Here is a 13,074-nt window from a genome sequence, read left to right as displayed (position 1 = left end):
AAACTCTAATTAACCCAAATAAAAAATGGGGTACTGAACTGAACAGAGAATTCACAACAGATGAACTTCGAATGGCCAAAAGACACCTAAGGTCAGGCTCAACCTCCTTAGCGATCAGGGAAATGCAAATCAAAACAACTATGAGATACCATCTAACACCTGTCAGAATAGCTAAACTCAAAAACACCAATGATAGCCTATGCTGCAGAGGATGTGGAGTGAGGGGAACACTCATCCATTGTTGGTGGGAATGCAAACTTGTGCCCCACTGTGGAAATCAGTGTGGCAGTTTCTCAGGAAACTGGGAGTCAACCTCCCTCAGGACCCAGCAATTCCACTCTTGGGAATATACCCAAGAGATGTCCTATCATACTACAAAAGCATTTGTTCAACTATGTTCATAGCAGCACTATTTGTAATAGCCAGAACCTGGAAACAACCTAGGTGCTCCTCAATAGAAGAACGGGTAAAGAAGGTATGGAACATATATACACTAGAGTTTTACTCAGCGGTAAAAAACAATGACATCTTGAATTTTGTATGCAAATGGATGGACATAGAAAACGCTTTACTGAGTGAGGTAAGCCAGACCCAAAAAGAGGAATATGGTATGTATTCACTCATAAGTGAATTCTAGCCATAATTAAAGGTCTTTGAGCCTATTATTCGAGATCCTAGAGAAGCTAAATAAGAACGTGAACCTGAATAAAATCATGTACTTATCCTCCTGGAGATTGGAAATAGACAACAGTCCCAGGTAACCTCAGGTGCATGGGGGGGGAGGGTTGTTGGAAGGGGAGAGGGTTAGAGAGAAGGGAGTAGGGGAGGAATGGGGAAAACTCGGGGGACTGAGATGGGGGGACGGAGGAAGGATGGATATGGGATCAGGGAAGAATATATCTCAACTAAGGGAGTCATTTTAGGGTTTACAAGAGACTTGATTATAAATGGGATCCCAGGTCCAAGGAGAGATCCCCAGACTGTTCTCTGGACAGAGGAGAGGGTGCCTGAACCGGCCTTGGCCTATAACCATACTGATGAAGATTTTGCTTATCACCTTAGATCCTTCATCCGAGGATGGATGGCGATACAGACGGAGACCCACATTGTAGCACTGGACTGAGCCCCCCATGATCCAAATGAAGGGCAGAATGAGGAAGAACATGAAAAAAAAACTCAGGACCGCGAAGGGTGCAATCACCCGCTGATACAAGGGGACTGATCTAATGAGAGTTCACCAAGGCCAGTTGGACTGGGACTGAACGAGCATGTGATCCAACCAGATTTTCTGAATGTGGCCGGATTCTCTGACTGTGGCTGGCCCGGAGCCTTTCTGAAAAGCCACTGACAATGACACTTGGACTTGTTTCCTCTGCATATACTGGATTTTTGGGATCCAGTCTGTTTGGATACTCACCTTCCTGGACCTGGAGGGAGTGGGGAGGAACTTGAACTTCCCACAGGGCTGGAAGCCCTGACTGCTCTTAGGGATGGAGAGGGAGGAGGAGGGGGAGGGGGGGAGATGAAGGGTGTTGGGAGGAGGGGCGGAAATGGAAACATTCATAATTTAATAAACTTTGAAAAAGAAAAAAAAGAGGAATATGGTATGTACTCACTCATAAGTGGATTCTAGCCATAGTTAAAGGTCTTTGAGTCTATAATTTGTGATCCTAGAGAAGCTAAATAAGAAGGTGAACCTGAAGAAAATCATATAGTTATCCTCCTGGATAGTGTAACTAGGCAAGATTGCCAGGCAAACTCGGGTGCATGGGAGGGTGGGGGGTGGAAGTAAGGGAAGATGGTCAGGGAGATTGGAGAGGGGGAGGATTGGGGAAAGCTTATTGGAATGGGAGGGGGGAGGGAGGAAGGATGGTTGGGGGAGCAGGGAGGTTTATATCTCAGCTAAGGGAGCCATTTTAGGGTTTGCAAGAGACTTGATTCTGGAGGGGTTCCCAGTAAAAATTAAATAAAAAAATTAAAAAATAATAAAATTTAAAAAATATTAAAAAAAATAATAAAAAAAAGAAAAGAAAACGCTTTACTGAGTCAGGTAAGCCAGACCCAAAAAGAGGAATATGGTATGTATTCACTCATAAATGGCTTCTAGCCATAATTAAAGGTCTTTGAGCCTATTATTCGTGATCCTGGAGAAGCTGGATAGGAGGGTGAACCTGAAGAAAATTCAGGTAGTTTTCCTCCTGGAGATTGGAAATAGACAACAGTCCCAGGTAACCTCGGGTGCATGGGGGGGGTAGGAGGGTTGTTGGAAGGGGAGAGGGTTAGAGAGAAGGGAGTAGGGGAGGAATGGGGAATGCTCGGGGGGACTGGGAGGGGGGGAGGAAGAATAGATATGGGATCAGGGAAGAATATATCTCAACTAAGGGAGTCATTTTAGGGTTTACTAGAGACTTGATTATAAATGGGATCACAGGTCCAAGGGGAGATCCCCAGATTGTTCTCTGGACAGAGGAGAGGGTGCCTGAACTGGCCTTGGCCCATAACCATACTGATGAATATTTTGCTTATCACCATAGATCCTTCATCTGGCGATGAATGGAGATGGAGACGGAGACCCACATTGGAACACTGGACGGAGTCCCCCAAGGTCCAAATGAGGAGCAGAAGGAGGAAGAACATGAAAAAGGAAATCAGGACTGCGAGGGGTGCGATCACTCACTGATACAAGGGGACTGATCTAATGAGAGTTCACCAAGGCCAGTTTACTGGGATTGAGCATTCTCTGAATGAGACCAGATTCTCTGAATGTGGCTGGCCTGGAGCCTTTCTGAAAAGCCATTTACAATGACACTGGGACTTGTTTCCTCTGTATATACTGGATTTTTGGGATCCAGTCTGTTTGAATGCTCACCTTCCTGGACCTGGAGGGAGGGGGGAGGAGCTTAAACTACCCACAGGGTGGGAGAACCTGACTGCTCTTGGGGATGGAGAAGGAGGAGGGGAGGGAGTGGGGGAAGTGGGAGGGGGTTGGGAGGAGGGGCGGAAATGGAGACTTTTGTATTTTAATAAACTTTGAAAAAAAATAGATGAAGAAAAAAAAAAACGTCGCCCCCATGACAGTTGGAAGGAACATTAGAGGATGACGTCCTCTCTCCCAGGATAATTTGACCTCAGGTTTAGGGACATCATTTAGGGATTGGCTATAATTAATATAGGGATGAGGGAATGGGGGAGGTATTTTATAAGCTCAGGGGTGTTGATCATTATTTTTTAAAAGGGGGGGATTGATTGGTGATGGGATATTAATATATTGGTATTTGTGAGTTATTGTTTTTAGAAAATTGTATTGGTGTTATTTCTTGTATATTGATATATTGAATATTGTATGTGAGTATGCTTCTACCTCTATTTGCATTGATATATATATACATATATTTACATTTCTACCTCTGATTAAGATATTTATATATTGTTTATGTAATGATATACATTGTTTACATTTGGAGGTCATTGTTTTCATTCATTGCACAGTTGTTTATTCTCTTCGTCTTCAAGTTAGACAGATATAAATCAATAGTCATATATGTTTGTCTTACTTATATTTAGGCTAATCAGGTTATTTAGGTGCATAGAGATCATATTTAGTATAGATAGTATAATCTTCAACCTCTTCAAAAGCTGTAGAAAATGGCCTTTAATCTAATCTAGAGTTCCATACTAACGAGACACAATTACTCCTGGCATTACCGCTCTACTCCCGAGAGAACATTGAGCACCAAAGACACTCCACTTGGAGCATGTCTTCTTCCTGGCAGAACTGGCCTTTGGACAAAGAAAAAGCCCATACCTCGACCACTGACAGAATTAAAGAATATCCGTGAATGGATAAAAAGAGAATTGTCTTATCTTGCCAAGACAGGGTAAGAGTGTTCTAAAAGGTTTCTTTCCTTTGAAAATGGCTTGTCGGTTACATCAGACCAAGTCCAAGGTGTTCACCAGTGCCATCAATGTATTTCCTCAATTTCCTATGATGAACTCCACTCTTAGAGGCTGAATAATGTGACCTGCACAACAGCACTCACTGTCAATGGAGGACGCTCCACTTTCCACTGAGCTGCTGAAGATCTGTCGATCCCAATCCTATAAAACACTATGTATATTGAGAAACCGTAACATTGCCACTTTTATGAATTCCCAGAAACAAGGTCAACAAGCCCAAAGACTCACTAGTGAGTAGGTTCATAATTTTCTTTACAAATATCCGATGTTATTCAAGACAGCCCACCTAAGTTTAATCCCCACACCCAGACATTATACACAGCAGCCTGGAGTTCTCTGCAGTTGATACTGAAGAAGAACACAATCTCTTCTGCCTTCATCAGATTTCTGTGTCTGCATACTATTGTCTGGATCTTTGATTTATAGACAAGTAAAATTAAAAAAAAATTCTAACTCACACAGCAGACAATAAAATCTACCCAGACATATAGAAGACTTTCATTAAACAGTGCAAAATGACACCCTGTGTGGGACCTATGCATGTTTTCCAAAATTCTTTCTCCAAGATTTTAGAATTAACGAAAAATCTCACAGAAGTCATCATTCCTCAGGTTAGCACTAAAATATCAGTTAATTTTCTTTTTCACAGTAATGCATACACATGTGTACATAGACAAACAACCAAAACTATAGTTATTTCTGTGCAAATGTCCTTCATTTCTCTCTTTAATAATCTATGTTTATCACTAATTAAATTAACTGTGAATCACACGCATGCTTAGCAATATAGCAGTAATGTGAAACATTCCCCAAAACTTGTAACTACTTTATCTATACATGAAAAATATTCTTTTTTTTCAGTTTTTCAAGACAGAAATTTTCTGTAGCTTTGGAGCCTCTGTAGATCACGCTGACCTGAATTCACAGAGATCCACCTGCCTCTGTGTCCTGTGTGCTGGGATTAAAGGTATGTGCTACAACCACCTTGCTGCAAAAAAAATTCTGTTATGACAGAGAACAGACAGAAGCTTACATAAATGCATCTACACAAGATTCTTCTTCATTCCCTAGCTTGTTAGTAACTCATAAATATCAAATGCTGTCCTCTTCTTTTCACTTTGCTCCAGTACCTGTTCTGTTTTATCAGTGTGAGCATCAAGGCAGATACAGAATGATATAATGCCTAAGTAAACCTGGAGATAGTCTGACTTGGGAGGGCACAGTTCATTGTAGGTAGGGACACCTCTGGACAGGGAATACACACTTGTATAAGAAAGCATACTGAACAAGTCATGAGCAGCAAACCAAGATGAAGCAATCATCTATTGCTTTAACTAAGACACATTATTTTTGATGTGACTTCTGGGGATTTTAACTCAGGTCCTCATGCTTTTACATTAATTTTTTTACTCATTAAGGTATGTTTCCTGTCCCCTCTTTTAATTTGTTGATTCTAAGTTACATGTGCCCTTGCCTTATGAAAGTTCAGTGAAGTTCTTGTTTCTTTTTAATTGTATGACCAATTTCAGGCAAAATGCCATGACAGTATATTGATGTAATCATTCAATCATTTTTATAAAGACTATATTGAACCATTTCTCAATTTAGGTCTTCTTCATACCAATGCCTTCTCTGGCACTTCAGGATATGGAATCTTGTCTTAATTTATTGCCTGGAAACACACAAACTCATATTGTGATCAACTGTATGTAGAGGAAGTTTCCAAACATGAATAAATTTCTTTACTATTTTCCTTCACAGTCATTTCATGTCTATCAAGTAGATATGGTTTGTTGTTGTTTTTTAAAACCTAATCCTGAATGTATTATTGACATATACCAATGTGGCAGCTAGCAAATTCTCCTCCTGATTCTTAACTGAGGAATAAGGATGCTGTTACATATGAGAGTAAACTATCTTGAAGGCTGTGAAGTACTGTGCTACCACAACCAGCAAAATTTAATACGAATGCTCTTCAAGAAATGAGCCTGATTGCTACAACAAAAGTCTTAAAAATTATAGAAAACAGTTTTGAATTCTTCTCATGTTAATATCACATTAACATTTTGAACCCTGTCCTAACCAAATGGAATACAACGTGAATACAAATTATCTTAGACTTGCATTGCCCTTGTAATGCTTTCTAGGTATATTCACTGAGCTGGCATCACTCTATCACATTTTATGCAGCTATGAAGTTGATGGATGTATCTTGATGAATGTTCATTCAAAAAAACATAAACACAATTGCTTTCTGTCTCAAAGATGAAGAAAATGCCTGTCTTGTATCAGGGCTTCGTTATTTCTATTCTCTTCATTTGTGTTTGTGGGATTTTGACTGTAGAGATGGAAGCCAGTGATTCACCCCTGATAAACATATTCTCCAACTAAACTACATCACCACCTTTATCTCTCAGTTTGACATTCCGCAAAATATAATACTAATTATAAATTTTAATAATATGATCTTTATTGCCTATAAATACAAAAGAAAATATTAATAAATAAAAAAAATATTCCCAACTAAATAAAACCCCAAATTAATAAAAGTAGACATAAAAGATAGAAAGATTCTTATGAAATCCAAAAGGCTTTTAGGAAATATTTTGAAATCTTATATTTCAAAAAATGATTTAAATATATAGAGAAATTGATATCTCATACATTTTTTTCATTAATCATTGCAAAATCTTAAAAGGCTTAATGATTGATGTAAAAATGTTACTAATATCAGTTCTTATTCATAAGGTGGTCCATATTCAAACCTTTCTTCATACAACAAAGTACATACTTGAATCTTTTCTGCTAAAGCATAATTGTTTATCCAGTACTTAAAGTACACACAATTTCCCCAAATCCATAAAGTGACATGTAGCTGAAAACACGCAGTGTGTACAGGTCTATACACACAAGATTGTTTCATTGTTTTATCCTACAGCCCACATCAGTCTCTCCTCCCATCATTTCTTATTGTCTCACAGACCCGGCCACCACTACCAGCACTCTATCTACCTCTCCTCACAGTTCTCACAAGAGCCAAGCTCCCTCTGTCTCCAACCAATCAGTCTGTATGGAGAGCAGGACCCTAAAATGAGAGGAGCTGCGGACAGAACAGGTGAGCACTATTCCAACACGTCCAGACAAAGTGCATTCATCTTGCAGAAGCCTCTTTCAAAGGAATGCCTTTGAGGCCCCTTAAACGTCCACTTCATTAAAAAACACAAGAACACATGATGTCTCTATGTCTAGTTAGATAATGTTAGCCTGGTTTGGACCCATTTCCTCCTGGCCTAATCCCTTTCCTTTTTCCCTGCTTTCTCACTAGAGCTTATACATTAAAAAAAAACTCTACTCTCTTTTGCAGAAATGATATTTACATGCAGGCCCTCTGTGTGCTGCCAACAAGTTTAATAGGATCCTGTCTGTCTTTATAATAAATTCTGTCTGAAGGCTGATCCATCTCTGACTCTTTTTCTGTACTAATTTCCCCATAAAATCTAACACTTATAAATGGAATTTTCTATAGAATGTGGAAGTTTATTACTGATATGTTTTAGGGACCCAAGTGCTCAGCCTCTTTGGACCTGCACCTCAGCCACCAGAGCACAGAAAAGCATGCCTGTCTCAGATGAGTGTTTCTCAGAATTAAGATCCAGGAGTGTACTGAGGGAAAAGCCATTCCTATACCAAGTAAAAACAAAACAATCGGAGATTCCTTCTGAAAGTCAGCCTTCCAGAATAGTAAAAGAATTGACAGGAAGAAAGAAGTATACAATAGCAGGAAGGTGACCACAGTTTGCAGGGTTTTTATATGTGCTCGGGTACTGACATCTCTGGAACCTTTGGCATTGTAATGTATGTTCTTCAGATGTCTCCACAGGGAGAAGATGAGCAGGAGGAAAGTTATCAGACACACAGTGAAGGGGATGAGTGTGAACATAGCTGTGGTGATTAATATAAGCCTGGAAACCTGAGTAGATTTTCGTGAGATAACACTGTAGGACAGATTTGCCTCATGTCCATCAATCCAGACATCAATACATCTGTTTATGACTAGAATATTCATAAACAAAAGGAGCAAAGATGCTATCAGTGTCACTGAAACCACTTTTTTAACTCTCCACTTTAGATATAGAAAAATAAAGTTTGAATAATTGGCTATCTTAAGAAAATAAAAGATGCTGAGGCATGTAGCGAGCCAGATGCTGAAATGGTTGGTTATTGACAACTGTATATCAATTATTCTAATAAGTTTTTTAGTTATAATTGGAGCTTGGATCATCACATATATCAATACAGTTGTGAATATTGACCACAGAAGAGCAATTCTAGAGATAGCAAGAGCCATGAGGATTTGGTCCATTGTAGAAATTGTTCTCCTCTTGACCCAGGTCTTGATGTTCACCAGCACTATGAACACATTTCCTAAATTTCCCATTAAGAGTTCTACACTTAAAATTATTACAATTATGGCACGTAGGATAACACTCATTATAACCAATAAGATGTTCTGATTTCTACTACACACTTTAGGATCTGTAAATGCAATCTTCTAAAATGTTATTTCTATATGATTCTTGAAAATTCATAGCATCCAGCGTAAACCCCCATATATAATATCAAGCAATCATTCATTTCCTACTGAGTTAGTTTTTAGTTTTGTTCACAAAACTAAATACAATATAGATGAAGCTCATGCAGCTAGTGAGTGCCTCCCACAGTGCATCCTGATGTCCTTGTAGTTGATGGTGATCAAAACACTGAATTTTCACGTCCTGTCATCAAAATAAAGATATTTTCATTTGCACTTGTTTTGTGCTCTATATCTGTACATATTAAATCTGGATACCTTTTTTCCTGGACCAGTGATACTGCATTCAAAAATCTAACAGACACAAGAATATGAACTTCACTAAATACATCAGCATGATATCTGTGCAGTGACTTATGCATGTTTTTTACAGTTCTTACCATCAGTTGATAATAATCTCATATACACTATTACTCCTTCAGTGGTACTGAGAATACCAAGAAATTTATTTTATAAGCTCATACAAAACTACACTTGTACCCACTAAGACAGAAATACACATTTACATAAATACAACTTCTATTCATTCATTTTAGTTATTCAAGGTGATCATTTATTATCACTTGTTTTTCATCTAACTCATGCTTAATACTATTACAATAGACAAGATATTCAATAAAATTGCTTCAAGAATAATCAATGCATTGAAAATATCGCTACTTTGTGAACTTATGATTCTTTTATCCCCCTGTGTGAACAAAACTAGAATCCACCCTACTGTGTAATAAAGCAGACAAGAGTTCAAATTCATTCAACTATCCTGCAAGAACACTCTTCATTCATTCCCTGTGTCTCTCCTGCTAGTACATCTGTCCCCACAACACACACACCACAACAACAAGTTTCATATATTTCTCTCTGCACAGCAATGATATCTGCTCTATTACCTTCACTGTAGGCATCAAGGCAGACACAGGATGATGCAGCACCTAGACTGGCAAGGAAAGCAGCATGACATCACCAGTCTCCAGGAGCTAAAGAATAGTCAAAGAAACAATGATGCCAACACAACAGAGTGACCAAAATAATATAGAAAATTATAACAAAAGCTTCAGTGAAATTCATGGGGTTGTATAGACTAGTAAACATAGCCCAGATTAAGTGGCTAACCCATCAAAGACAGTTTGAGTTATATGATAAGATAGTCTAAAGCAACAGAAACATTTAGAAATTGAAGAGAAAGACATGCATTACAATACTATCGGCGAATCAATCCCACAAAAAATCGCTCCCCGCTGCACTGTGGGCTCGTATTTCAGCGACTATTGGTTGAGGCAGTGGAAGTTACTCCCACAACACAATACATCCTGGGGAGCAAACTTAGCTCAGTTATTAAAAAGTTGTGAAGCAAATTACTAAGAAGAAAAGCATGACCATACCATAATTGCAGAGACAGGAAGATCCCATTGGAGTGGCTCCTTCCATACAACAAGGGAGAAAAAGAAACAATGAAAAATGCAAAATACTCAGGGGGTGGGGCTGAGGGGACTGGGTGCAGTTACTGGAACTTTAAGATCCACTCTAGAAAATGATAGAATTCTTATTCACTGGCAGAAAACGATATTCAACTCAAACTTCCCTGAGCCCTTCCTTTCATCTTCGGCTCTGGATAGGAGGTATTTGAAGTTCCACCTGAATAACAGTTCCTAGGAAAGAGGCTTTCACAGACAAGATGACAATAAAACCAAGAAAAATTGACATTTATTTCTCGTTAGAACAACATGACAAACCATTTCCTCAAAAAGAGCAATTCTCTTTAGGAATATTTTCATAAATCTTGCATGTATATGTATGATATATTAATGAATTTTATGTGTATTTTTCTGATTAGCAAGTGTTATATGCTGTTTTATAAGCAAGAAGTTGAAGATGGTTTAGAAAACCAATATTCAAACGATGCATCTCTGTATTGAGATCATTATGTTTATGATAATTGTTCCTCATTTTCTTTTTAAGAATGTATTTTATTTTAAATTATGTGTATTTGTATCAGTGTGTGCTCTTGGATGCCAAAGGAGTACTCTGGAGCTAAAATTGAGAACTGTCCAATATGGTGTTATGAATTGAGTTCAGGTCTTCAGGTCTCCTTCTTTTCAAAAGACATATGAATCTTAACCACTGATTAATCTCTCCAGTCTTTCATGGTTTTCTTTTATGTAATTAGGCAAGATGCTCTAATTTATCAGAACTTGAAGTAACATACTAGAAAATTAATTTTACTTTATTATTTTACTTATTATATTTATATCTTTAAATATTTTATTGCTATTTTGATAATGCCATACAATGTGTTTGTATTATTTATACCGTCCTCTCCCAGATTCCTCTCAGATACAACTTCACCTTCCCACATGCTCAATTTTCTATTATCTATCTAAATTTATAGCTATCATCTATTTATCTATCCATCTATTTCTCTCTCTCTCTCTCTCTCTCTCTCTCTCTCTCTCTCTCTCTCTCCCTCTACTCCACCAAGTCCACTTTGTAATATCCAATGTTCTTTGGTATAAGATCTTCTGTGGTGTATGGCTGACCTATCAGGAATTACATCATTAAAAAAAAATTAACTTTCCCTCTCCTAGAAATTTCACTAGCAAATAACTCCTCATTTCATAGTAGAACTTCATGCCTTCTCTCTTAGTTAAAGATTTCTTTGTAATAAAAGTTTTGGTTATAACCAACTTAGGGAAGAAAGAGCTTATTTCACCTGTTGTCTAATTCTATATGTCATTTTCAGCATGTTCTAAACTATGAAATTATACTTGTTTGGATACAGGCACATGTTTTTACTTTTTATATGTCTCACACAATATATATATATATATGTATATATACATATATATATACATTTTCCATGCTATTCATTAATAATATTAAAGTTTATTTCATGGTATAAAATTACATTATGCTGATACTAAGAGTCCCATTTATATAGCCCATGTTCACATCCTTGTACAGTAACATACACTACTTCATATTGGACAATGATTTTTTTCACACAGAATTTTGTAAAATTTACAAAGCTAAAATTGAAGAATAAACCATGAGTACAAATGTGAACATACAGAATCTCTTAAGAATAGGTCTTCCTCCAGAAAATGGGAAACAACCCTTTACATAGTTTAAGAACCTGGGGGTTCTGCAACATTGAGCTTGTACCTCAACCACCACATCATGGACACAAAAGCCTGTCTGAGCTTAGTGTTTCCCAGAATTAGGACACAAGAGTGGCCTGATGGAAAAGCAAGTGCTACACCATCAAAAATCAAATTGAATAAATTTTTAAAATGAATATCATTTTTCAAAGACTGCATAACAAGTGCCAGAAAGAAAATAGTATATAGTGACAGGAAGGTGACCACCATTTGCAGGACCTTTATGTGGGCTGTGGTGCTGACATCTCTGTATCCTTTGGTGTTGTGTTGCATGTTCTTCAGATGTCTCCACAGGGAGAAGATGAGCAGGAATAAAGTTGTTAGAGAGACAATGAAAGGTATGAATGTGAACATAGTGTTGGTGGGTATCAGAAACCGAGTAAAGTGTCCATACTCATTTGAATCAGAACTGTAGGACATATTTGCTTTATATCCATCAATCCAGATAACAATATATGCATTTATGACTATAAGATTTATAAACAAGAAAAGAAGAGACACCAGCAGTGTCATTGAAACAACTTTTTTTGCTCTCCACTTTAGGAAAAGAAAAATTGAATTGGAAAAGCTGGCTATCTTGAGGAAATAAAATAAGCTGAGACATGTAGCAAGCCAGATGCTGAAATGATTGACCACTGTCCAGGAAAAATTACTTATTCTCAAAATTTTTTCACTTATCGCTAAGGATGGATACAGATCATATATCAATAAAACTATGACCAGTGACCACATAAAAGCAAGTCTGGAGATGGCCAAAGCAGTGAAGATCTTATCCACTGTAGAGATCTTTCTTCTCTTGTCCCAATCCATGATGTTCACCAGTATTATGAATCCATTTCCTAAACTCCCTATAACGATTTCCACACCTAAAATGATTAGTAATATGTACTCTACAATAACTTTCATTGTTACAAGAGATGCTCCAAGTTCCACTGTACTGCTAAAGGTTTAGTAATGTGATCTTCAAAACGAACATGTCTATGTGATTCTTGAAAATTCAAAATATAGCTGTTATGAATATTCATACAAAATGTCAAGCAAATATTGAAATTCATTAGTGACTTGGTTTATAGTTTTCTTCACAAAAAATAATATATTGTCCAAGAGAGCTCAGATGCACTTCATCTATGTCCAACATACTTTACACATAACAGCTGCAGGTTCTCTGTAGTTGATGCTAAAAGAAACATTGAATTTTCATTTGTGTCATCAAAACAAAGATAGTCTTATTTGTAGTGCCATAAATGTCTACTTATTAAATTTAGCAACATAAATTCTTGGCAAGCTAAAATTCTAGGTGGCAAAAAATAGGAATGACACTAAATACATTAAAATAAAAATTCTATCTGGGAGACATATTCTTATTTTCAA

At 37.4% G+C, this 13,074-nt stretch overlaps 2 protein-coding genes across 2 annotated transcripts; both read right to left on the bottom strand.

The window, feature by feature from the left end:
- Nucleotides 1–7,510: 7,510 nt before the first annotated feature.
- Nucleotides 7,511–8,449, bottom strand: LOC125399333 (taste receptor type 2 member 140-like). Its single transcript, XM_048432803.3, has one exon. The coding sequence runs from the start codon at nt 8,447–8,449 to the stop codon at nt 7,511–7,513; it is 939 nt and encodes a 312-aa protein (XP_048288760.3).
- A 3,221-nt stretch (nt 8,450–11,670) lies between these two features.
- LOC148122548 (taste receptor type 2 member 140-like) lies at nt 11,671–12,609 on the bottom strand. The gene has a single exon (XM_087903913.1). The coding sequence runs from the start codon at nt 12,607–12,609 to the stop codon at nt 11,671–11,673; it is 939 nt and encodes a 312-aa protein (XP_087760039.1).
- Between the last annotated feature and the right edge of the window lie 465 nt (nt 12,610–13,074).

Source organism: Myodes glareolus, chromosome 3 (assembly GCF_982192425.1).
Source record: "Myodes glareolus chromosome 3, mMyoGla1.1, whole genome shotgun sequence".
NCBI lineage: Eukaryota > Metazoa > Chordata > Mammalia > Rodentia > Cricetidae > Myodes > Myodes glareolus.
Note: the sequence above shows the minus strand (reverse complement) of the source record. Positions and strands in the feature narration are given on the sequence as shown.

What these genes read in the sequence shown, in the direction of transcription:
- LOC125399333 (XM_048432803.3), bottom strand. Translation starts at nt 8,449, where the DNA reads ATGAGTGTTATCCTACGTGCCATAATTGTAATAATTTTAAGTGTAGAA.
- LOC148122548 (XM_087903913.1), bottom strand. Translation starts at nt 12,609, where the DNA reads ATGAAAGTTATTGTAGAGTACATATTACTAATCATTTTAGGTGTGGAA.